This window comes from Biomphalaria glabrata, chromosome 5 (genome assembly GCF_947242115.1).
Source record: "Biomphalaria glabrata chromosome 5, xgBioGlab47.1, whole genome shotgun sequence".
In the NCBI taxonomy this organism is placed as follows: Eukaryota; Metazoa; Mollusca; class Gastropoda; family Planorbidae; genus Biomphalaria; species Biomphalaria glabrata.
The window spans coordinates 37,757,141-37,784,549 of record NC_074715.1 but is presented as its reverse complement, the minus strand read 5'-3'; the positions used below and the strand labels follow the sequence as shown (position 1 = coordinate 37,784,549).

Here is a 27,409-nt window from a genome sequence, read left to right as displayed (position 1 = left end):
TGTACAAATGCAATTTAAACAAGGGAAATCAATCTAGATTAGACCATCTGATTTATATTAAATGTCAACAACAGTCCTTAGAAAAACAAAAGCTAATGAAGACATTGAAGTACTCAGAAAGACATGCAAAGAATGAAACTATAATGTATAATTTACAAATAGAAAAACAAAACTTTATGAAAGACACAAAGATTATAACATTATTATAAGTAGATCATATAAGATAGAGGGATTAGAGTTAATAGTGATTGAAATAATTAATAATAGTGAACAAATAGAATAGATTTTATAGATGCATCATCATCATTGACATCATCATCATGCTATCAGATTACTAGACTAGATTTTTCTAAGGCTTTTGACAAAGTTCACCACCATAGTTTGCTTAAAAAATTAAAATATTTCGGCATTAATGGTCCACTGCATCAGTGGATTAAAGATTTTCTGATAGGGAGAGAACAAACTGTAATAATAAATGGCTCTAAATCAACACCGATAACCAGTAAACTCAGGTGTAGGCTACCTCAAGGAACAGTCTTAGGTCCACTACTATTTTTAATTTACATAAATGTTTTACCAAATTGCATTACTTCAGGAACAAAAGTCAAATTATTTGCAGATGATTGCATAATATATAGAACAATAAAAACAACACAAGACACAGATATTTTACAAAGAGAATTAGATGAATTACAGAAATGGGAATCAAATTTGAGCATGTCTTTCCACCCAGAAAAATGTCAGTTATTAAGAGTAACAAAAAAACTAAAACAAATTAATTCCACTTATATACTTATTCATGGCAAACCAGTAACACAGACTAAAAACGCAAAATACCTAGGTGTTATAATAAATGAAAAACTGTCATGGAATCCACATATTGATGAAACTACAAAAAAATCAAACAAAGCATTAGGATTTACTAAAAGAAATTTCTATAAATCAAATAAGAACATAAAACTAAAATGTTATTTAACCTTGGTTAGGCCAATAATAGAATATGCATCCTCTGTTTGGGACCCCTCAACTCAAGAAAACATTAAGAAATTGGAACAGACACAAAATAGAGCAGTGAGATTGTTAACAAAAGAATATTCACATTTTACTAGAGTAATACCTTTAGTAAAATCACTAAATTTAGAAAGCCTTCAGGACAGAAGGCTCAAAAGTAAAGTAGCAATCATACATAAAACACTAAACCATAATCTTCAAAAACAAAAAGAAAATTTAATAAAATACTCTGAAAGACACAAAGATAAAGGCACATTCCTCGTCCCATATGCTAGGACAAATTTGTACAAATACTCCTTCTTCCCTAGTGCTATTAGAGCATGGAATGGGTTGCCTGAGCTAGCCAGGAAAACCAGTGACTTGGCAGAATTTAAGTCATTGGTTAATATGCATGACTAAATGCGTTACGTGTAGGGCGTAATCATCTTCTTTTTTGAAGTAACGTCTGTATTATATAAGATAAGATAAGACTTAGAGTTAGAGCCTTTAAGGCTTTAGTTAGAGGCAGTCTTATTTAAACTTATTAAAGTTATTAGACTTATTCACTAAGACGACTTAGTTGACTTATAGACTTAGTCACTTAGACTTTAGTCATTAGTGTCTTAGTCTTAGGCCTTAGAGGAACATTTCTTATTCAATACGCTAGAAGCTTCTTCCCGGTAATAGATCTAGAATCTAGTAGAGCCATTAAGATTAGAGAATAAAAAGTAAAGTAGCTATAACATAATATAGTATAATACATAAAACACTAAACTATAATTTACAATTAGAGAATGGAATGGGTTGCCTGAATCAGCTAGGAAAACTAATGACTTAGCAGAGTTTAAGTACTTTAAGTGACACATGAAATGCGTAGGACATATATCATAATATGATATAATTATCTTCTTTTTTGAAGTAACATACTGTAATATATAAGATAAGAGAGAGAGGAAACTAATGCTACCTACACTTCTATTATCTCTATTTAAACTTATAACTGACTTCTAGTTACATTGACATTGATGTATTTATGATAGTTTTTTGAAGAGTGGATTTTACTTAATGGAGGCTTGTCCATTAATAAACATCAAGCTAAATAGCTTGACTTTGTCAATTTAATTCTTGTTTCTACTGAATGGATACAAAATAAATATTATGTTAATTACACTAAAATCACAGGGGCAGACTGGGTATATGGGCATTCAGACAAATGCTCAGTGGACCTGCACCCAATAGTCCAGTCTGGTCGCTGCTTAATATATTGCCTTTTATGAAATTAAAAAAAAATATATAGTTTATACAGAGTAATACTAGCTTAACACATTGTTCTTATTGATGGAATAGTCAACCTAAAATATTATATGTTACAAAGTGTAGTTTATGTTATCACAAAGTGGAGAGCTTTGTATTATTAATGAATTACATTGAACAATTATCTACACTTGTTTTTGCCATGGATGGAGAATTCAGTTTTTGATGCATTTTCAAACTTGATATTTGTGGACAGGTACATTTGGATGCTCATCATAAAGCATACAATTTATGGGCCAGATTGCATTTTAATGCCAGGACTAATTTTGACACCCAGTCTGCCCCTGTAAATACACATCCTGCCTTTGACAGCGACCACCTTCCTGTTCTTTTAGGACCAATTATCGCCACTTAAACAGCAGCAACAATGGTTGTAAAGACAATGACTTTACCACATTGATAGTAAAGTAATAGGATTAATCCCAAGATGGTAAATAACTTTGTCTACATCTATGGTGCATTCTATAACTGCAAAAAAACAATAGTCTTCAGTATTTATTAGTCTCATACTGTGGTCAGTAAAAGGCAAGACAAATTATAGATTAAAGCTTAATTAGAAGTATAATTAGAAAGTATTCATTTCCTTTTAAGTCAGGATAAGTAACTGGTTAAGTGAAGTTTTAGAAAAATACACAGATTTAACTTTTAACCCTACTTACTTATTTAATGAAACAAAAATTAGGTTAAATTCATTCATTTTAACATCGATTTTCTATTTCCAGGTGTGTGGAAGCATTATACTTTATAAACATTCTATAATAATTTGAAGCCCTGAATTGAACATGCTATGGCTGAACCTATATTTGCATGTACAATGAAAGACCTACAGCAAAATGGTGATAGAAAAAGAATGACTATAGATGGCAAAGACATCTTTATATTATTACACAAAGGTCAACTTGATAGTTTTTGTTACCGTAAGTTAAAATGTATATCTTTTGTTTTTTAAAACTTCAATATACACATGATTTATCTTCCTTTTAAAATAATTTAGATAATTTACCATTGCTTTACAAAAAAAAAAATGATGTCATTAAAAGTATTATAGTGCTTGACAATGATATGTATTATAGGTCCACAAATGAGATTGGACCATAGCGCTCTGAGCATGCTATAAGCATGAAAGTAGCGCTATATAAAAGATATAATAATAATAATAATAATAGGTAATGATTGCTCATTGAAGATAAAATTGATATTATTAGACCTGCTCAACAGAAAATACATGAGATGGCTCTATGTTTTTATTTTAAAATGTTGAAATACTTTTCCTTTAACGAAATGATTTTTAAATTATTACTTTGTTAAAAGGGAGGTGCAGTGGCTGAGTGGTAAAGCACCTGGGGTCCCGGGTTTGAATCTTGGGGAAGATTGGGATTTTTAATTTCAGGATCTTTTGCTGCCTCTCTACAAGGTCTAGAGAAGAACTTTGTTAAAGTAAAAATTGTAAAAAAATGCTAGGACAAATTTGTACAAATTATCCTTCTTCCCTAGTGCTATTAGAGCATGGAGTGGGTTGCCTTGATCAGCCAGGAAAACCAATGACTTGGCAGAGTTCAACTCTTTATCTCCCAAGCGACGATAATAGCGTCTGTCGTTTTTGTAAAAGCCGATTAAGCGACGATATTGTCGTCGGTGCAGTTAAACATCTTTGTTTCGTTCCTATTCTTGGCTAATAATTTTAAATGCTAAATCTTTTATTCTAAATCTATGAGATTTCCGCTTGCAGAAGAGTTCATTGTTTACTTCCTTCAACATGGTTTTAATATTATACAGAGCATTTTGAAAGTCGTCTTTTTTTTTTTTGTTTGTTTATGTTTGGAAATGGAGCCCAGCCCCATCTGGAAGTCGACCTTCTAAAACTTGTAGATCTAAATTATATTCAGATCAACATGTAAAAGACCATATTAGCATATTGATTCAGATAACAGTGATTTTGTTTTATCTGTTCATAGTGATAGTGAATAGTGATAGTTTTAGTGTCAGTGTTAGATCTAGATCTAGAATTTAGATCTGAATCTGATAGTTCATAAGCTGATGAACCTGCCACGCCCCCCTCCTAAAAACTAGACGTATTAGCACAAAGAATACATCTAGATCTATGCCTGTTTCAACAAATTTGAAAAATGCAGAGATGGGTACTAAAACAGAAAGCAATTTTAGATTTTTTCCTTCCAATAAGTCTAGATCTACTTCAGCCAATGTGGTATACAGAAGTGTCAACATGACTCGACATGGGCTTATTCAATTCTAAGTCAACTGAGCTTTACTCTACTAGATTCCGCAATTGTTGATAATCTTGTTGATGCAATAAAGAGTTATGCAGTCTACATAATAAAAATAAACACTCCAGCACGCAGGGCATCCATTTTTACAATATGGAAACCAGTTTCTAACTATGAAATTGATAAATTTCTGGCCACGACTACAATGATGGGATTAGACTCGTCGTTACGTCCCGCACATCCATATGGATTAATTTTAATACCACATGCAGTTAAAACATGGAAGTTGTTTTTTGCTCAGGCAAACATTATATAAATTATATATAGCAATGAATTACTTTTATTTGAAATATATCATGTGCAGTGTAATTATTTTCTTACTGGAACTTAATGTTGCAAGTTGTTTGTTTTTTTCTCAAAAATTTTCTATGGTGGTGACCTTGGATAATGTGCTCCAGTTTTGTACTCCATGAGTTTTTTATTGTTTTAGTGGTTCTATTTCATGAAAATATGAATAAGGATTATAAAAGCATTTAATTCAGTTTGGAATAGAACTTAGACTTAGGTCCTCCCGCGCCGTTCGGCGCATTGGCCGGCAAGCTGTCTCCATAATGATCTGTCACTGGCAATGTCTGAAGCCTCCTCCCACCTGGTGTCGGTTTCCTTGCATTGAAAGGCTTGCCATGTATCGGGTATTGGACTTCCAGTTGGCTTTGATCCAACACTGTCATCAGGGTTTGGCCGCCCTCGCCGCATGTATAGTTTTCATTATGTGTCGAGTTTGCTGTTTCTGTTTTGGAATAGAAATGATCTTCTTATGTGACTTGGATTAAATTTTTTGTCGTCCATTGGTGAGTTTTCAGATTTTCATTTTTACTTTTCATAAAGCAAAAAAAAAAAATAAATAACACTTCAATTTATACACTTGATTTTGTAATATCATTCATTTTCCTTTAATTCAGTATTGTTACAATCCTCTCTCTCCCTACTCAGGCCTTCCGTAAACAGTGCTAAACACAACACAATACATCAACACATCAAGAACTTGACAACAAGAGCTCCACAATATCGGGTACTTTAATAATGAGTGAATAAGTAGATAACAGCCAATACTAGACAATTGGCATCAAACACATCAACAACTAAAATGTCACTCTGTACATCACCGTACAAAACTCTACTGTCTCTCTTTCTGGACTTGTACATCAACACATGAGGACTCAACCAGGACCGACTTCATGGCCGACTAACAGTCCCGGTCTCGACGCTCTCCGGTCTTGAACTGCCGCTTTCCTACACACTGTCACTCGTACACGCAGGCTTTCGATCACATGACCATAACATTGGTCATATTTTCGTGTAATCGTAGTACTGTCCCTTGTCCATGGCCTCGCTGACCTGAGTGATTCACGTGTGTGTCAGCTGAGCCTATAGTTAACCCTTTTTCGACGCCAATAGGGTTATAACAGTATCAAAAACATTATTCTATGATTATAAATAAAAAAAGTTATACCATTTTAATTAGAACATGTTAGTGCGCTACAATCGGATTAAATTAATAATTCCGTCAGAACGTGGAAAATAATTACAGAGATAAAGAGTTAAGTCACTGATTAACATGTATGACTAGATTGACACAGGGAGATATGTAGGACACTATCATCTTCTCTTTTCAAGTAATGTCTGTAATTTATAAAATAAGATATCCTACAGAATGACACCTGCATGAAATCAAATCAGCTGGTAAAACCAGGCCCGGCCGGGCTTCCTTGGGTGAGCTTTTGTTTTTTTTCTCTCACTTGAGGTTGGGTTGGAAAGAACGCCCGGAACCCAGTCCAAAAAGTCCGCCACGCCGTTCCACAAGGGGGCTGTCATCAGTGACCCGTTGGCTGGAGTGGCGGTCCCTGCACGGAACAGTGGCGGTTACAGTATAGGAATATGAGATAAGCTCCCCGCAGTTAGCGCTGTTCCTGGCCACTTATAGCGAGTGGGCCAGGACCGGGGACGGTGCGCTGTGTACACGGCACGGCCCGGTTTTACCAGTCAGTCAACCGATATGGCCGCCTACCGTTGGGTGCCCTCAGACAGGACAGGGGTGAAGAGCCCCATGTCCAGGCCTGGTGGTTGGATAAAAGCCTTTCTAACCATCAACGGGATAATGGCGCCTTCGGCGCCGACGCCCTACTGGACTTCATTGAAGGTAATATCTGTTTTGGTTTTTCATGTGACTTGACATTAACTAGTCTGTATTGTTTTTCTAGTATTATTGGAAATTAACTTGCTCTTTCTTTAGAGATATTTAACTACTGCAGAGATGATAAAGTTACCAACTGTTACAACGTTCGAACAATTATTCCACAAAGGGCTGTACACTATCTAGATTTAGTTTATAATTTAATAATAAAATGGTTCTATGTTATTGAACCTGAATCTGTAAAGAGAAAATATGTGTTAAGTAATCATGCATTTATATAATGAAACCAAGGTTGAGACCTGTGCTCTCTTCAGTCAAGGATTACATCAATATTTCAGGGACTGTGACACAGCCAAGGATGTCGACTACTATATTGCTCTCTTCACCCACAACACTTGAATTGAGAGACATTAGATTAGTGTATGTTTAGTCTAAATGAGCAGTTGATTTCATAAACATTTTTAATCTACATAAGTCAACATGTTTTAGGGCTTTCTTCAAGCTAACAATGACCAATGATCATCTCATGGAAATAAGATGAATACTTATCTTCTTCTTTTCTTTTCTTGTAGAATACAGACGTTACTTCAAAAAAAATGATTATGTCCTACACGTAATGCATTCAGTCACAACCAATGACCTAAATTCTGTCAAGTCACTGGTTTCCCTGGCTGACTCAGGCAACCCATTCCATGCTGTTATAGTACTAGGGAAGAAGAAGCATTTGTACAAATTTGTCCTAGCATATGGAATGAGGAATGTGCCTTTATCTTTGTGTCTTTCTGAGTATTTTACTAGATTTTGTTTTTGTATTTGAAGATTATGATTCAGTATTTTATGTATAATTGCTACTTTACTTTTGAGTCTTCTATACTGAAGGCTATCTAAATTTAGTGATTTTACTAAAGGTGTTGGCCCCAAATCACCCCAATAGAAAGAAAACTATATGGAGAGCTCCCTGATTTGGAAACCACAGCGCAGTTCATCTCATGTATTGGTCTAGTCATATGAAGACTCCAACATAACAATGAGAACGATGAAGAAGAAGAAGAAGAAGAACATTTGTTATGAATCTCACTGCTCTATTTTGTGTCTGTTCCAGTTTCTTAATGTTTTCTTGAGTTGAAGGGTCCCAAACAGAGCCTAATTATTGGCCTAGGCATTAGCTGTGGTCTGAATGATGTCACCCACTCCCTTTTCCACACAGCTGATTTATCCAAAGGAACAACATGTGTTGATACTTGTGTTTGGGATCAGGGGCATCGCAGGCTCTGACAAGGTGTAGCACTGTGTGCTGCATGTTGCCTAAGGGTTGCTGGCTCCTGATTTTTCCTCAGAATTGACTCCTGAAGCCGGGGATAGCTGCAAGATGGTAGATGTTTGAATTCAGAAATTTCCTTCACTTACCCTCCATAAGGTTGTTATTACCGAAAGTGGTTATGGAAATAAGTACACCACTACCAATAAAATGCTTCCAATGGCATTCATATCGAATAGCCTTGTAACAACCAGTCTAACTCATGGCCTTCGCATCTTGCTGGGGGGGGGGGGGGGCGCGTTGAAACTGTTTATCACCAACTTGAGAAGGGGCCAAGTAACTGGCACCTAAACCAGAAAGCTTCATGGGACAGTAAGGGCTTGTTAGCCTTTGCCTAAGTGAATTCAAAATGTAATTTTAGAAAATTTAGCATGTATTGTCTTGCTAGACTATATTGTGCAGTATTAACTGCTGTCTACTATTTTCTTTTCAGATGCTGGTGGTCCCTTGTACCTAGGTGATATTAAGGTAATGTATACATCTTTAAATATTTGTATATTTTAAAAACTTGTTGGAACAGTATCAATTTAATCTTAATTGAAAAAAAAAAGAAATTTAATTCAATTAAATGGTTTTACTTTTTTTTTTCAAATCCAGAAAATATTATTTTTAAACAGGACACATCAGAATACTCATGTTTTGTTTGCCCATGGCATAAATATAAATTAACTGTGCAATCAGGAGAGGGACTGTACTATGTAAGTATATAGGTGATCCTGGAATCAATGTACAAATTAATGTTTGCTTTTTTTTTTGATAAGGTAATATATTGTAGTTTCTAGCAAAACTGACTAATATTTTCCTAAAAATTAAGACAGGTTGATTATTATTTTAAAAAAAATGCTTATTTCAATCTGGGTTAACTTAAAGTTGAAAGTCTTTTTCAGTCCGTGAATCCACAAGACCTGAAGTCACCTCCACAACTTTGTTCTAAGGGTGCAAAACAGAGGACACATGTAGTCACCAGACGAGAGGACAGGTTATACATCACCTTTTCCTACACAGTGAAGCCCCTTGGAACCGTCGAGTCTGATCATTACAACGGCTTGTTGATGTAAAACATTTCATTTTCATATTACATGTCCAATATCACGATGAGTGAATGTGGAGAATATTTGTGAACTTGTAATATTGATACAATTATGACTAAGCTATAGGCACCTTATTACTATCTGTAAGGTGGGAATGAAGCATAGCACTCTACTACTTTTAAAATGCTTTCAATGGTCTCTAATAGCCTCTGACAACCATTCCAACTCCTGATCTTCACTAGTTGCTCAGATATTGGGACCAGAGGAATTGATTTACAAACAGGAGAAGGGGCAAAGCCAAGTAAATGGCACTTGAGCCAGTAAACTTTAAGGAGGAGGGACTTGTAAGTCTTGGCTGGCTACCCACCTAGTAAAAGGAAAACTTTGAATTCAAACCTCTGCTTACTTGCAGTTAGACCCAAACATGGGAAAGGCTTTGAAAGTAAACCCTGAGGAAAAATTAGGTGACCTTTAGGCAGCTTGCGGCAGATAGGTGTACACCCTGGCCCAGCCTGTGATGCAGCTGACCCCAAATTCTAATGACATTTGCCATTTCTTTGTATAGATCAGCCAATCCAACTTATGAGAATATTATCAGATGCTATCATTGTTTTTATTGTTTCGAAGGCTGTCGCTACCTGGTTTTGGCTGTAGGCGTAGCGGCGTGGGTACGTCCGTGTGATGTAGGTACCTCTTCTGGTACGGCTCTAATACTCCTCTTAGCGATGTACTTTATTAGACGCACTAGATTTGCAAGTGCGCAACATTACTAATATACTAAAGTCTCCAATGACAACATTTAAAGTTACTGATGAACACACTGGTAGCAGACTTAACGTTTATTATATACAGGATAAATTACAGAAAATACTGGCGACTTCAGCCGTCACAAAATATACACCAATAAATACTGGCTGTCCATGCCAGGTGGAATAAGTAATCACATCAATGAAATGTTCAAAATATAAATCCAAAGAAAACTCTCAAGTTAACATTAAATCAAATTCATTAAGGTCCATATTACAGACAGAGAAAATCGTACATCCACTCTCTGCTGGAGTTCTTCACTAACTAACTTTGACCCTTATTTTAGAGTCCTTTAACTTATTCACATAACCTCGTGGTTGCCCGCACGGAATGTTACAATAGGTGACTGAGTGTCACTTCATGTCACAGAGGTTCTAAAACTGGACTGTGACATACGCCCCACACTCCAAAAAGATTTTTGACCAAAAATCTTTGACAAATATATTTTACATTAATATCACTGTACAACTATATATGAGCTTAGTCCATTATTCTATCAAGTGCTGTAGGTTCACTCCAATTGCTCATACCATCTTATATAATCTTAGTAATTATGTATAACATCATATAAATTACTGAGTCCAAAAAAAATCATTAGTATACTTAATTCACTGAGAGCAAGATCACTGAAATATCATTAATTGTGATGAAAAGTACCTCCATCAAGTGTTAACAAACTTTATGCATACATTTGTACTGAAAAAAATTTGTACAAACAATCACATGCTAATGAATATAAAAAAGAGAAAAATATACAAGTTATTCCACATCCAATGTTTTACTATAATTGTAGATGCACAACATTATCAATGTGTATCATTTGACACACTGAGTAAATTTACTCAAAATTATTACAGGAAAAAATTTCATATTTATTTACAACTGTGATGTGCTGTGTCAAAATATTATTCTAAGTTTTGCCATCATCAAGAAAAATAAATAAAATAAAAAAAAAATTTTCAGATACATGTCAATCCAGTTCAAGGTTGACCTTGCATAAGACTACTATAAATAGTCTGAGTGTAGTATTGAAGTACAATAGTAAACAAATTTCCATGTTTATAAACATTCATTGTAGTATTCAGGTGTGTAAAAAATTTTAGACAATATTTACATCTGTGAGTTGTTATGAAAAAAAAGGTTCAGGTCAACAGTTCAAGTAGTTCACTGTTGTTTACATCTCATTGTTTACATTGCTGTGCACAATCAGTAATGAAATATAATATATACACACAAAATAAACACATCTGGCATTTGTCACATTACAAGTTGACAATAAAATACAATGAGTAGAAAATAGATGATCTGTTATTGATCATAAGCATAAATGTCATCATGACCCAAAAGAAAAGTGTAACAATAAAGTGTCATGACTTAATTGAAAAATGGCAAGAAAAAATGTCAGGTTGACCTAATTGAAAATGGTTGTTTCTAATTACATTGTGAAGTTAAACATTTTCATATTTGACATTAATATATCTTCCTCTAAATAACTTATTATTGAATGCTTTAATAATTCTATAACAATCTTCTACTGTGTTTAAGTGTACAAATGCAATTTTATTTGATCTATCTTGAGTTCTTATATCTACCCATTTAACATGTGCTACATTGCTGAATTCTCCCATAATTATTTGCCATCTAGTGTATCCTGATAGATTCTCTACTCTAATAATGTTATCATTAGTTAAGTGGTTTGTAGTAGGACTTGTATCTAGTTCACAAATTTCACCCTTTTTTGCTGCCCATTCCATAATTTCTTCTTTACTTAAATCATTTACACCATTGGCATTGCCAACTATTAAATCTTGTGCTGGTGAATCTAAAATAATAACATCTGCTTCTCCAGTTATCCATGACTAAGACTAAGACTAAGACTAAGACTGCTTTATTGATCCTTACGGAAATTTGTTGTGATTACAAGGACTCGTTTCTCATATAAAGACAACACAACAGAAAAATACACATAAATACAACAGACAACATAAAAAGTTCATTCAGCGACTACACACAGGTATCTTGGTGCATTTCATGTTCCCTGATCAATGAGTGGCGGTGATAGGGGGTATCTAGGTGTACTCTGGCTGTATCACAAATATCAAATTTCTTTTGATTGGCATATGTAAGTTTGATCTTTTCTGGTAGTTTTTGATCTGGTTTTACTAGTTTCGAATTTATTAATATGGCACTGCTTCCTGTATCTCTGAGGGCTTCTACTTTAATTCCATTTACGTATGCGGGGTATAGGTTCAATTTTGGCTTATTGTAATGCATGTAGGCTGTTAATTCTTCTCTATTGTCATGACTATTATTATTTCTGTGTAGATGGTTATTAGACTGATTGTTGTATGTGTCCCTCCTAGATTGCCTGTTGTTTCTATTATGGTTATTGTGTTGGTAACTGTTTGCAAAACTTCTTCTTTCATTGGGACTTGCACTCTGGTGTAGTCTATGTGGTCTATTGTTGTAATTATTGTTGTTTTGTTTGTAGCTGTTTGGGTTGTGGAAACTAGTGTAACTTCTGTATCTGTAATTGTTATTGTAGTTTATAGGAGCTTTGCATTGGTTTTTTACGTGACCTTTTCTCCCACAATTGAAACAAGTCTTGGTGTTGGACCATTTAAATTTGTCATTGTTGTTATTGTTGAATGTTGTTGCTGTGGCTACTAGTTGGTGTAGGTCTCTTTTGTCAATCGTGTGTCCAGGGTGACTGTCTTTAAATAGATTTAGATTCGTTATCAGTTCAGTCTCTGTCTTGATCTTCTTTTCCTTAAGGAAAGTAAATACTAAGTCTGTCACGTTGTTGAGGACATTGTCAATGAGTAGCATGTCTAGGATTTGTGTCGGGTCTTTGATGTCACATTTTGCTAGCTCTAACCATTTTATCATGTTAGTCCTCATGTCGAATATTATCCTGTTGAAATCCCCATCTTTTTTCAATTTAGTGTCCCTGAATAGCTTACGATAGAAATCTGAGTTTTTTCCAAAGTGTTCTAATAATCTAGTCTTTACTGCTGCATAGTCTTTCTTTTGGTCTACAGTTAAAGTGGAAATAATGTTGAGGGGTTCTCCGGACAGATTTGCTAGTAGGTGTTTGGCCATGTCCTCATTGTTAAGACTATAGGTTGAGGCTATATGCTCAAATTGGACTAAATAGTTTTCAAGTGTTTCATCTTTAGAGTTGTATTTGTGGAATTTGGAGATGAATGGCTTTGTTGTAGACTGTTGGGTATTAATGTTGGAATTTGTTTTGGCAGCTTCTAGTTCTAGTTCTTTTTGTCTAGTTTCTAGTTCTTTTAATGTTTTCTGATGAGCTCTTTCAGCAGCTCTTTCTTCCCTATCTCTAATTTGTTTCTTTTCTTCCCTTTCTTCCCTTTCTTTCCTTTCTATTCTATCTTTTTCTTTTTCAGCCCTATCTCTTTCCTCCCTTTCTTTCTTCTCAGCCTTTTCTAATTCTTTTTTGATAAATTCCTTTTTCTCATCCCCTTCTAGTTCCAGGACTTTCACTAGCTCTAAAATTTTGTCATAGGAAGACATGTTTAATGCTTTGTGTAGTTAATTAAGTGAGAAAAGAAAAATGTACTGTGTTATACTTGTCAATACAATGTGTGTCAATTATTTAACATGTGTATATTACACAATAATATAATAAATTCAATCAATGGTTACAATGTAATGAAAGAATGTAGTGATAATTGTCCAATGTATAGATCTAGATCAAAATTTACTCAGTTGCTCAATTATAAACCATTCAAATTCAATATTCACAAATATCAATATATGTTATACATATGTGCTGTTGTGCCAGAGTAAAATAGTAAAAAATGTAAATTAGTAAGAGAAAGAAAAATATATGTACAGTATAAGTAAAAAGGACAAACACAGAAACAATATAGAGAACAACACAGTCTGCTTTTAAAGAAATTAATAAAAAGTAGAAATGTGACAGGAGAAATACAGATATATGGATACAGGACTTTTAAACAAACAACAATATAGATACAGATTAAGTACACTGACAGAAATACAAACAAGACTCAACAGCTAAATAAATATTTTCCCACTATATTCTATGACCTCCGTACCAACAAGGAGAGCCTCAAACGCATTGGGCCTTATAGAGGTTAAAGAACAAATAGGATAGACCCTAATAGATCCTATTGTTATGATAGTTCATACAATAGTCCCTCTCCAGCCACCCTTAAAAAACACTTAGAAAAATGAAATCAAAATATGGCTCCAAAAATGCCAAGAGTTATCAATTACTAACTCTACTAACAATCAAGTTTAATTACTGCTACATCAAGGCAAAATCCATGTACTTTATAATCATATGCATGTATTTAATTTGTTAGTAATGACTTACAGACTTTTTTCTTGTTGACTCGTGTAGTTTAATCCTCAAATAGCTTGGGTGGTTGACTAATAATCCATGTATAGGTAATCCAATTTAAGAATGATAATCCGTGTATAGGTAATCCAATTTAAGAATAATAATCCTTGTATACTATAAGTAATCCAATTTAAGAATACACGTTACTATGAGCATTAAAGTGGTAGAAGAAAAATAATCCAGTTCAATGCCATAAGATGGCTCAAATGCTCAAATTTATAGTTGATACAAGTTCTGTCTAGTACTTCAAAGTAATCCACGATGATGAATAGTGGCGAGCACTAGTGATGAAGCGGTGTATCTGTCATTAGTGTCATCAAGCGATGTCTTGAATGGTATGGCTCTTTCTTTCAGACGACATGTGTAGCTCTAGATAGGAATCGAGTCGTCTTCTATTTTCGGTTTCACACCGGACAGGTGTCAGAGGTAGATCTAGGAGCGGGGTTGGTGTTGAATGGATCTCAGGATGCAGGCGTTACTTGAATGGATCTTGTGGGCAGGCTGGCTTTGGTACTTGTTTAGTTGGACGCCATCTTGAGAAAAAAAGTACCGGTCTAACGTGTAGCCTTGCGCTGTTTACTATAGAGGCGATTGAGATCCTTTTAAGACTCCTCTACTGGTCACCAAAGGCCAAATGTCACCTGTGTTGTAGGTCCATACTGTTAGTTAACAGCCATACTGGCCACCAAATGTCGCTACCTGGTTTTGGCTGTAGGCGTAGCGGCGTGGGTACGTCCGTGTGATGTAGGTACCTCTTCTGGTACGGCTCTAATACTCCTCTTAGCGATGTACTTTATTAGACGCACTAGATTTGCAAGTGCGCAACATTACTAATATACTAAAGTCTCCAATGACAACATTTAAAGTTACTGATGAACACACTGGTAGCAGACTTAACGTTTATTATATACAGGATAAATTACAGAAAATACTGGCGACTTCAGCCGTCACAAAATATACACCAATAAATACTGGCTGTCCATGCCAGGTGGAATAAGTAATCACATCAATGAAATGTTCAAAATATAAATCCAAAGAAAACTCTCAAGTTAACATTAAATCAAATTCATTAAGGTCCATATTACAGACAGAGAAAATCGTACATCCACTCTCTGCTGGAGTTCTTCACTAACTAACTTTGACCCTTATTTTAGAGTCCTTTAACTTATTCACATAACCTCGTGGTTGCCCGCACGGAATGTTACAATAGGTGACTGAGTGTCACTTCATGTCACAGAGGTTCTAAAACTGGACTGTGACAAAGGCCTTGGTACAGCTTTCGTCCCAAATGAATTTAACTTTGTCTTGTAGTAGACTGTAGAGTGGTTTAGCTATTTGTGCAATATTTTTGAGCCACTTATGGTAATAGTTAACCATACCTAAAAAAGACATCAGTTGTGACTTATTGTTTGGAGTATGTGTGTTGTGTGTTCATTACTGCTAATACTTTGTCATTAGTTTTATGTAATACTTCTTTTGAAATTTTTATTCCACAGAAAATAATTTCATCTTTGAAGAAAGAAAAATTTTTCCAGCCATATTCCTTCTGTCTGCCGAGTAGACTTCTTAAATTTTAGATGTTCTGTGTCATCTTTTCCTGTGATGATCATGTCGTCTTGATTGCATTGTACTCCTGGCAGTTCATTTAAGATAATATCCATAGTTCTTTGCCATATCGTAGGAGCTGATGTGATCCCAAAAACGAGTCTGTTGTACACATATAGGCCTTTTTTTGTATTGATGGTTGTTAAATGTTTTGAAGCTTCATCTAGTTGAAGTGTAAGATATGCTTGTCATATATCTATTTTTGCGAATTAGTCTCCTTTTTCTAAGTTTGCAAGAATATCTTCTATTCTTGGTAGAGAATATTGTTCGACTTTTAATACTGGGGTTGATAGTTACATTGAAGTCAGCACATATTTGATCATCGCCTGATGGTTTCATTATTGGTACAATTGGTGTTGCCCAATTGCTGTAATTCACTTTAGACAGAATTCCTTCATTCTCTAGTTTATTCAACCCCTTTTCTACTTTTGCCTTGATAGCATAAGGTACTGGCCTTGCATTGCAGAATTCTGGTTTAGCATCATCAAAGCTTGTCTTGGAGTCTGAAGATCAATGAGGAGCTGAGTCATGTTGTTATGCAGCCCCAGCTGAGACCTAATATTTTGATAGCATAAAGTACTGGCCTTGCATTGCAGATTTCTGGTTTAGCTTCATCTTTTATTGCTATGTTTGCATGCATGTTTCTGACAGTGCCTATTCCTTCTGAGAATGACAGATGACCAAGATTAATAATTTTAACTGTTGCTAATGCTGAATTTTTTTTCATTGGTTTGAAAAAAAAAAAAATCTGACGATGTAATGTTTTGACTGAAAGTCGTTTAGCAACCAATTCCTTTGCCATATAGTTAAAACTTTTGGTTTATTGTTATGATTGTATTTGATGGCTAGTGTTAAGTTTTTTATCGGTTTGTAAAAAAAAATTAAAAATCAGATGATGTAATGATTGACTGAAAGTCATTTAGCAACCAATTCCTTGGCATTTGTGTCACTATAAATGTATCCAAATAATCTAAAAAACACTTTTCAATTGTTGTGATGATCAAAGTGGCAACAGGATGAAACCTTCCATGTATCAAAATTGAAACTTCCATGTCTCCAATCTTTCTATAATGGCAGCTTTCATTTTATATTGTCATATAACATGCTCACAATTTAGTTCATGAAAATGTTTTGCTTCAATCAAATAATGAAATTGTGTTTGGACTTTATTGAAAAACTGTAAAGCTTTGTAATAAAATTCTCAAACTTTCAAGAATTTGTTGTTCATTTTTTAAAACATTTTTGGAAATCCCCTTCCTTATAGTTGGCATCTTAAAATTCCAGCAACAACTAAATACATAAAAAAAAAAATTGAGTTTATATAGACCTATATAATTTTGATACATGTGAACAACTTTAAAACAACTTAGAACAAAAGTTCTCAAACGTTTAACTAGCGCATCTCTAACACAGCCGGATTTGACTGCTAAAGCTGCATAATCTAATTCTCCACAATTGTGTAAGATTCATAATAGGAATAGTAGCCTACGTCATAAAAAAAACAAAACATGCACACTGTTCACTAATACACTCCTAGGTCATGGTGACATTCTTGTATGCTTGCCAACTTTGGACGCTAACTGCGGAATTACAGAGATGGATCTTGGCAATGGAGGTGAGATGCTATAGAAGGAGCTTAGCATCACCTATAATGACCACATCGCAATTGAGAAAATTTAAAAAAAGGGTAACATTGGGCCCCATGATGACAGCTTAACACTGGCAAATAAAGCAAACTAAAAATTATGAGTTCCTCAGAGCTCTCATAGACTTTTTTGCAAAGGGAAGACACTAAAGAATGGACTCAAGTCATAGCAAAAGACAGGAATGGAGAGTGATAGTTGAGAGATAGGGTGCCCAAACTGTTGGACAGACTAAAGGATAGGGTGAGGTGATTTTGATTTATTTGTGCTATACATTATTAGCACTAAAGATCTACATTAATACCATCAAACATACACTCACACAAAGTCAGAATGAACAAAATTAATAAACTTGTATGTCTACATGTAGGTTTGTATAAATCTTTTCCCTTTCTTTCAACATGTCAATAATTCTTATCTAATACATTGCTATAGCTATATTCAGTGGAACAATACAAAGAGTGGCCGAGACTGATGCTATATTCAGTGGAACAATACAAAGATTGGCCGAGACTGATGCTATATTCAGTGGAACAATACAAAGAGTGGCCGAGACTGATGCTATATACAGTGGAACAATACAAAGAGTGGCCGAGACTGATGCTATATTCAGTGGAGCAATACAAAGAGTGGCCAAGACTGATGCTATTTTCAGTGAAACAATACAAAGAGTGTCCGAGACTGATGTATTAGTAAAACAATATACAAACTTAAAAGTTCTAAGCCCAAGCCCTAGAATAATTCTGTTTCTTCTTTGTTATAATCAGGAAGTATTGAATGAAATACATTGAAATGTAATTGCATAATGATATATAATCAGTGTTTCAAATCTTCAGGTATTCCTGATTTACGTTAGGCATTTATAGTGCAACATAAAATACATGAAGTCAAAATGGATGTTCTCACTTATCAACAACTCTCAAAACACCAACAAAAATTGTGGAAATAAAGTGAATCTCACTTGTTTCCATACTTCCCAAACATAAACAAAATTGTGTAACGTTATTAATTCTTATCGTCAGAATAACAGTGGACACAAAAAAAAACCTACAGGATTTATGAAAATCATGATAGAAGAAAAATGAAACTACAAAATTACTAATACATATCAACCAAAAAGTTGAGTTTAACACATGGCCAAAAGTGAAGTTATTAATATTCTTAGTTTCACACTAGACCATTATGTGACTCAACAAAACAGCATTTAGCCCAATCTTAACCACAGCTACACTGGAACCATCCTCATTAACGTCTGCTCAGTAATAAGGCTTGTCTTGGAGGAGCTAGTATTTCATGTTGTTATGCAGCCCCAGCTGAGACCTACATATTTTGCCACAATCTACTACATATCAATCCTTAAATCTCTTATTTTAATGACTCATTTACTGCAAGACCTTTCTTTCATTTCTGACTTAATAAGAAGGTAAAAGTGAAGCATATCAATAGTTTTAATAAAGTCCAGTCTCTCTCTAAAAGTTCAATAAGTCAAGTTTCAAATTGAACAACATGTTTGAATCTATTTCTATTCTCATCCAACTTGTGTGTACAAAAAGTTGAACAAAAGAGTTGAGTGACAGTTTCAAAACTGCTGCATGCTGGTTCACTTGTTCTTATCTGCCAAGTTTAGATTCTATTCCATAATCCTTGACTGGACTTATTGTTGCCTGCGTTTACAATCCAACTTAAGATTTCCTACCAATATCTGGATGAATGAACTGACATTTCTTGCTACCTTATATATATATATATATATATATATATATATATATATATATATAAAAGTGTGTACAAACAATTAGGTCATCCCAATAATATTTGTGTGACAAGAATTTAATTAGTTAAAAGACATTATTCCATTTTTTTTTTTTAAATTTGTTCCCATTTACACAAGCAATCAGTCACACACATACAAACAAGATGCAGATTGTTCTGTTCAATATTTTTTATTCTGTAAAGCTAAAAAAGATATTTACATGGTAACTTTTAACATGTGTGTTGGAAATTTACAACCATTTACACTTTAATAATAAGGGGGGTTAATGTCCATCAATTCAACAAAGAAGGTATGTAATGCTATTGACCATCTGCTTTTGAACTACAGTCAATGTATTTCATCTGGCAAAGTCTCTGTATTTTTCTTAAATCATTGCATAAAACCATATCAAGCATTTCCTAAAGTATGAAACCAAAGTTCCACAGATAGACATTTTGTTGATGTTTTAAAAAACAAACAGGAATAAAATACAAAGTACATATTGCTCCTAATGGAATGAACTCCCTTGAAGGAAATTTTAAAATTTAAGTGAAACTTTATACACACATTTTAATTTTCTGTTTGTATTTGTGCATAAAACATCAGATTCAGTAAGTATTTAGAACTTTCCTTATGGATAATAAAGATTATTTTTATTATTTGCCTGGGACTTCTGTGTTAAATATTTTCCAAAAAAACCCCTCTCTGTGGGACATTATTAAACTTTGATTGAAGCTATTCAATAATAATAAAAAAAAATCTTTTAGAATTGAGCATGTATCATAAACATTAATTAGAAGTTTTTAATCCTGCAGTCTCTTAATAAAAAATTGCTTTATGTTTATATTCCCATGTTGGAGGTCATAGTTGAGTAGAAAAGTGCCAGACTGAGGATCCTAAGTTCAAATCTGTTGAAAGCTGACATCATTGTGACTTCATATAACATTAGCAGACATCTTCCATGTAAGCTAAATGAAAGATGTCTGTTCATTGTTCTGGCCATATGCCACTCTAGCGAACCATCGGCCATCTTTACTACTTGCATAACAACAAAATATGCTGATGTTTTACTGACACATTCTTGAAATGTTGATGTTTAATAGCCAGTCAAGATAATAATTTAAATAAATCATAGTTAACAAACAGAGAAGCCTCATTGTGGATTTAATTTGATGAGCTTATAATGAACATTAGGATTTAAAACAAAAAAACATGTTACAAACTTTTCAGTAGAATGTGACACTACCCTTTGGAGCTTGAAATATACATCAATTATTTATCTGCAATTTCATTTGAAACTAGATATGGCTGTAACAAAAAAAATACTGGTAATATCCTTATTCACAGTGATCAATCAAGACAGTTACATCCAAACTTCAATATGTTTTAAGTCTCTAATATCATAAACAATTTTTTAAACACTAGAAATGTGCCAGCAGAAGACCAAACTTTTATTAGCCCCTGAAGCCAGGTACAGAATCAGATTAAGTTGACTAAGCCTGATATTTTTTTGTATTCAAAGTATCTAAACCAAATTTTAAGTATCAATTTTTTTGAATTTATTTTTAGCCTTTCTTGAAAATACAATAAATATTAAAAAACATTAAAAACATAATAACAATATGTATACAAAGTAAGGTGTTTGATTCCTGGGGGGGGGGTAAACCCTTTCACTGTCTGGAACAGCTCGGAACAGCTTGGCTTCTCTGTGGTCAGGGTCGGAGAAAGACAGGACAGCAGCAATGTTACCGCAGCGATAGCAATAGTTGGGTGCTGACCAAACAGTGACCAGTTTTTCATCAAACATGAACTTGTAACCTGAGAAGAGAGTGAGTAAATATTGATTAATAGAGTCAGTGGAACTAAACATTGAAGGATTCAGTCAATGGGGAAAATATTGAACAAAAAAGTCAATGGGAATATGTTCGAGTGATAAACAAGAAAGTCAATGGGGAAATATTCAAGTGATAAACAAGAAAGTCAATGGGGAAATATTCAAGTGATAAACAAAAAAGCCGATGGAGAAATATTCAAATGGTGCACAGAGAAGCCAATATTCAAATATTCGAGTGATAAACAAGAAAGTCAATGGGGAAATATTCAAGTGATAAACAAAAAAGTCAATGGGAATATGTTCGAGTGATAAACAAGAAAGTCAATGGGGAAATATTCAAGTGATAAACAAAAACGTCAATGGGAATATGTTCAAGTGATAAACAAGAAAGCCAATGGGGAAATATTCAAGTGATAAACAAAAACGTCAATGGGAATATGTTCAAGTGATAAACAAGAAAGTCAATGGGAATATGTTCGAGTGATAAACAAGAAAGTCAATGGGAATATATTCAAGTGATAAACAAAAAAGTCAATGGGAATATGTTCGAGTGATAAACAAGAAAGTCAATGGGGAAATATTCAAGTGATAAACAAAAACGTCAATGGGAATATGTTCAAGTGATAAACAAGAAAGCCAATGGGGAAATATTCAAGTGATAAACAAGAAAGCCAATGGGGAAATATTCAAGTGATAAACAAGAAAGTCAATGGGGAAATATTCAAGTGATAAACAAGAAAGTCAATGGGGAAATAGTCAAGTGATAAACAAGAAAGTCAATGGGGAAATGTTAAAAACAAATCAAATGGTTTTCACATTACACAAAGTTTGTAACTAACAGGGATCATTGTGGAAACTTGAGGAGGCCCAAGTGAATTAGTTCAGATAGATAGGGATGTTTATAGTTTTACTGTATGTCAATTGAAGTAACTTGGTACTAATGAGAGACACTGTTAGCATGAACATTAAGGATGTTGTTTGTATGTGCCCTATATAGTTAATTGAATGAGTAACTAAGCTAATGAACTGGTAGACCTAAAATGTATTTCAACTCTTGTATCTCAGACAGAGTTAGAGGTTTGGAGTGAGAGTTGGACATTAAATACTATGTGCATGTTCGTGTCATAATAAAGCTGTTCAAAGAGTTAAAGAGTTTTCTGGGCTGTTTGTTCAAGAATAAATTCAAAGAACTTATTAATTGAATGATAATCTGCTTTTATAGATGACTGAAAAACAAACAAACAAACCAACTAGATTTTAAAACTAATTCTAACCTTCATTCACTAATTGATGTGCCCGACATATCAACTTTAAACTGTTCAGTGTTACAAACTGTAGAAAAAAGAAATTTCATTTATTAATTTGATTTCACATGCTCAGCAGAACATAACGGACTAAAACAATAAACTTTCTAGAAGCAAAAATAATTTTTCAAGACGTATATATTCATACACCTACAGTCACATTTTAATGACCTAAAAAGACCCCTCCCCCCCCCAGTAAGACTTATTCATTAAAATTGTATCAAATAAATATAAAGTTGTTTAACAAATTCCTAGCACTAAGTTTAACACAACAGTTAACTAGCCAACAATGTTACTGATACCAAATCACTAGAGTTGTGCTTGCTGAGCACCTAAAGGCAAAGAAAACAGCCCAGCGACTCTTTTTTCTATACAAACTCAATAGCTTTAAACTAAACAAGAAGATCCTTGAGACTTTTTTACAGCGCGACTATATAAAATCTGCTAACATACGGAATAACTTGTTGGCAAGGCAACGCCTCATCTAAACTGTTGCGACGTCTAGAAAACATCATTAAAAAGCATAGATACCTTGTTATCTGCCACTAAAGTGACTAGCTAGAAGGTTTGAACAAGAGTTCTTTTATGATGTCAACATTGCTCCCTACTTGGTAAACAGCAACTAATGTTTAAGCATCTTGTCAACATTGCTCCCAGCTTGCCCAACTAATGTTTTAACAGAGAGGTCACAAGCAGATGGCAACATTTTCTTGGCTCGCCACTTTTCCATGATGTACTCCACTCAATACTTAATTTTTTTGTAATGATAAAAAAAAAAGTCTTGGGTGGTTACAAAAAAACACCAGATTTCTTCCTAAGTATTAAAAAAAATGACAATCTTTTAATAAGTGACCTACTTATTTCAGCTGCTGTTACTTTGGACTGAAATACTTTCCTTGTAATAATTAAACTTCAGTTAAGATAGTACTAAAAGGAAAATGATATAAAGACTGTTAAGAAAGCCAGGCTGAGTAACAAAGGAGTCATGTGGCAAGCACAAGCAACTGCCTTTTCTTCATCAATGTCTGTAAGGTAACCATAGACTCAGGGGTTCCACAAATACAAAAGTTCAAAATCATTATCTCCAAAGGGATTCAAACTAAAAATTCCTTCCCCTCAATTCGGAAGTGAAATGCCTTAAATGAATAAATAAATGATAGCTTTTATATAGCACTACTTTCAGGCCTATAGCATGCTCAGAGTGCTACAGTCCAATCTCGTTTGTCTAACCTCAAGCCCCCTTCATTGGTAGCTAAGCCAAGTTCAAGCCTATTTAGCGTCTTGACAACGCTTCCCTTAAATATTATTTAAGAATTGTATTACATCCTAGCCCAAACCCAAGGTTTTAAAAACTGACTATCAAGATGACAGCCAAGAGCACATATCACAAAACCCTGCAGCAACGAATGGAAAAGTAACTCATTCCTATCAAAAAGCAACTTATGAACAACTCATTTGTGTCTAGAAGTAACTTATGCAACACATTAAATTAGCTCATTCATATCTGCCATATTAATAAATGGCCCATCACTACCCTAGGGAATCTCCTTTGTACACTTCAGCATTTCTTTGGAATAGTTATAGGACTAGAACTTCACTTTTTCTACTGGTTATTTTTATTTTTATGCAGATCACAATAGTATCCTCGGTCTACAAAATCACCCTGAAAAAAAACAGGTAATGAAAAAATGATGCATCTATAGCAATAAAGGACTCAGCAAAGATGTGTTGTGGCCAACTTAGTCTACAGATTTTCTATCAATAGGATAAATCAAACAGGGTGATAATGCTAATATAAAGTAAGAAGATACAGTTCTGCTTTTAAAACATTATAAAGGGAGCAAATTGTCATGGGCAAGAATTTCATAATATAATAGTTGTAATAAGGGATGACAATATAGACATGGGTTTTATGTAATAAATTAGGCCTAGTAAATGTTTTTTTTACATTTTTAAACTGAGCTTTTGAAGCAGGTGGTGTCTGGTTCAAATCTCTGTGAAGACTGGGATTTTTAGGAACCAATAGTGCACCTAACTCTATTGAGTACCTGACATTAGTTGGGGAAAATAAAAACAGTTTGTTGCTGTGCTAGCCACATGGTATCCTTCAACTTGTTAACTGAGGGCCAAAGAAAAAGATGACCTTAACATCATTTCCCCTACAGATGGTAAGGTCTGAAAGGGGTATTTCACTTTTATATTTCTATTAAACTGAAAAATTGTTATAGTTTTCTGTAGAGATCAACAAGAAGAAATCTGGATTTAAGAAATATCAAGGATATACAAATATTTGATATTTCCAACCAATACTATCTTGAAAAATGTCTTCAGAGAGAGAATTATAATTGGTAATGTTCTAACTAATTCTAGAGGGATATTTGATGAACAAATTAAAGCCCATACAATACTGCAATGTAAATCTCACTCCTAGATCTAATAAAGAAATACTTTCTTGTTAAATCCCTTTTCAAACATATAAAAACAATTTTGCAATCAATTATTTTCAAAAAGAGTGTTTTAAAGCTGGGTGGATCTTAGTAACTGCACTCTAACTTAACTTAGCACCTAATACTAACTGCCCCACTTTCTTGTTAAATCCCTTTTCAAACATATAAAAACAATTTTGCAATCAATTATTTTCAAAAAGAGTGTTTTAAAGCTGGGTGGATCTTAGTAACTGCACTCTAACTTAACTTAGCACCTAATACTAACTGCCCCACACGCATATGCTCCTGCAAGCTATGCCCCCACCCCTTTTCTTGCTTTACATCTAATAAAAAATCTAGTTTTTTCCCATCAATCAAACTTCCACTAATTATTGCATTCTAGCACAAAGCTTTTGCAGGACAGAATAGGATGACTGGACAGGGTTCAAACCCAGGACCAAGACAAAAGTCTGGAGCATACACCATATGATTTTGAATCATTAATTTTTTTTTTAATTTTTAAAAGAACACAGAATAATCTCTCTCTAATAAAATGTAATTTAACATAATTGACAATATCATAGCTTACCATAAAAACATAATTGGTATCAGGCATCTCTCCCCCAGTTCTGAATAGTTCCATTAAATCATAAAACTGAAAGAAAAATAATTAAGTCATAAGAAGAAGAGACAGAGAGAAAAGGTTGGTACTGCTAATTTGTCAATGAGGGTAGATATAGGGGATGATGATACTTTTCTAGACTCATCTTGGTGCCCTCGTGGAAATAGCTGTTAGGGGAGACAGCCAGGCTAATGGAAAAGGAAACATTTCCTCCTAACGGCTTTCAAATCATGTTGTAGCAAACAAGCACTGCACATGGAAAAGATTTGTAAGAAAGGTTAAGCTAAACTGTCTCATAAGCCACACTATTACTCATGGGGACAGTTCACTATGGTGACTGCTCTTTCACAGTTAGTGGCAGTACAGAATAGGAATAGGGAGGACCCTCTCATGTGCTCAGTTGTTGGTCTTGTTGGGATGGGAGAACCTATTGTGTCTTACAACAACAGATAAGATTAAATGATCATCTAGTTGATGGAGGATTCTGTGAAGAGCCAATCCTAACCCCAACCATTGGGTAAAATCCTTTCCTTAGGTCAAGGGTCATGAAAGGGGGAAAGCTTGAACCTTAATGGACTTTCTACAGATAATATGGGGAAAGAGGGTACAAAAGAACCAACTCAATCACCCTAGCAAGCAGGGAAAAAAAAAAGAACTTACAAGTAGTTAGTCCAGTTATTTTTTTATTATTTCAATAAATCATCTAATAAATTAAATATTAGCTACAAATAGTAATACACCAAAGAGGTCATAACAAAAAAAAGGTTATTGGAAAAGAAATGGTATTTTTGTGCTACACAAAAGCAATTTTAAAAAAATAATATCATGTAAGTTATGAAGCATCTTCACACAAAGCAAAGTGGATTCTAGATTCCAAGACTTCTTACCTGACCATGGATGTCTCCACAGACAGTCACAGGTGTCTGAACAGGTTGTACATTGGACTCCTCCAACAGCAACTCACACACCTTGTCACACAGCTTCTACAACAACAACATTCACAGAATTGTCAAAACTGTTTCTCAGTTTGTTATTAAGCATGATGATCAGGTTTAAAAAAAAAAATAAAAAAAATTTAGATCTGGAATCTAGTTTAAAATTTCTTTTTCTTATGTTTTACACATATAAATATACTTTTACTTTGTGACATATTTTTCTGTTAATAATATTGTGAATTTGTGAGAGTCATCGACAATTGGACATATAGCTTCTGTCAGTGGTGGATTTTTCATTTTTAGGGGTATTTTCAACCTAATTTTTTTTTAATGTTTCAAAAAAATAATTGTTGCTGCTTCTGATTTTTTTCCCCTGTATTCTTGGGGATTAAAAATAAAATTATATAGATTTTTATAATATGTTAATAATAGCCAGATTGAAATTGATTTAAAACAGTGATGCCCAACCTAATTTGACATGCGGGCCATTTTAATTTCTGACAATTGTGTTACAGGCCACATGACCGAAAAGGTACAAAAAATGAAATGAAATTAATCTGAAACAATTTTATTACAAACCTGTGGATTTAGTACCTAACATTAATAAATGGGATATCTGAAAGTTACCTTTTTTTAAACGGAAAATGGCTTCAAGTTTCTTAAGACAACACTACCGATCTAGATGAAGCGGCCAATCTATTGGCAGCGCTGTTTCCAACCACAACATTGACTAACCATCAGTGTTTGTATCAGCAAAACAGATTAGTTCTTACTATTTTTACACATATGGAGGCTTTCTTCATTGTTTTTATATAAGATAATTTGTTTGTATTAGATTTTTTTAAGTTAGCTAGTGAAAGGTGAAAATTTTTACATGTCAGACGGTGACATTGATGAAAGCAAACTCATTGCCTCTGATTTTATTTACATGATAGCCCTAATAAAAATCAGGGCAATATTCAGGAAAGCTTTAGATCTAAGTCTAAGTTTACACTAGTACTAGATCTAGTATCTA

The 27,409-nt window shown here is 34.0% G+C and overlaps 3 protein-coding genes across 10 annotated transcripts in view; 1 reads left to right on the top strand and 2 right to left on the bottom strand.

Moving 5' to 3' along the window:
- The window catches only part of LOC106059354 (adenine DNA glycosylase-like), an 86,273-nt gene that overhangs the window by 49,031 nt on the left and 9,833 nt on the right, over nt 1–27,409 (bottom strand). For all 3 annotated transcript variants that reach the window (XM_056031171.1, XM_056031169.1, XM_056031168.1), the window contains exons 2-3: nt 26,347–26,442; nt 25,427–25,492 (exon numbers count right to left, since the gene is read on the bottom strand). The gene's annotated coding sequence lies outside the window, so the exon portion shown is untranslated. The remainder of the gene's footprint in view (nt 1–25,426; nt 25,493–26,346; nt 26,443–27,409) is intronic.
- On the top strand, nt 18–17,093 carry LOC106059463 (Rieske domain-containing protein-like). 6 transcript variants are annotated; one of them, XM_013217088.2, is made up of 7 exons: nt 42–145; nt 2,501–2,734; nt 3,027–3,221; nt 8,475–8,509; nt 8,659–8,739; nt 8,929–9,095; nt 15,769–17,093. In XM_013217088.2, exons 3-7 carry the CDS (start codon nt 3,092–3,094, stop codon nt 15,773–15,775), a joined length of 420 nt encoding a protein of 139 aa, XP_013072542.2. In that variant the 5' UTR covers nt 42–145; nt 2,501–2,734; nt 3,027–3,091; the 3' UTR covers nt 15,776–17,093. The 6 variants fall into 6 exon arrangements, 4 of the variants coding, with proteins under 4 accessions (XP_013072554.2, XP_013072542.2, XP_013072547.2 ...); XM_013217093.2 differs by having other exon boundaries at nt 48–145; nt 2,640–2,734; XM_013217100.2 differs by lacking the exon at nt 2,501–2,734 and having other exon boundaries at nt 18–145.
- Nucleotides 20,115–27,197, bottom strand: LOC106059494 (serine/threonine-protein phosphatase 6 catalytic subunit-like). Its single transcript, XM_056029651.1, has 5 exons — nt 27,177–27,197; nt 26,347–26,442; nt 22,382–22,439; nt 20,948–21,091; nt 20,115–20,191 (listed from the first exon to the last, which is right to left on the bottom strand). The coding sequence occupies exons 1-5, from the start codon at nt 27,195–27,197 to the stop codon at nt 20,115–20,117; spliced, it is 396 nt and encodes a 131-aa protein (XP_055885626.1).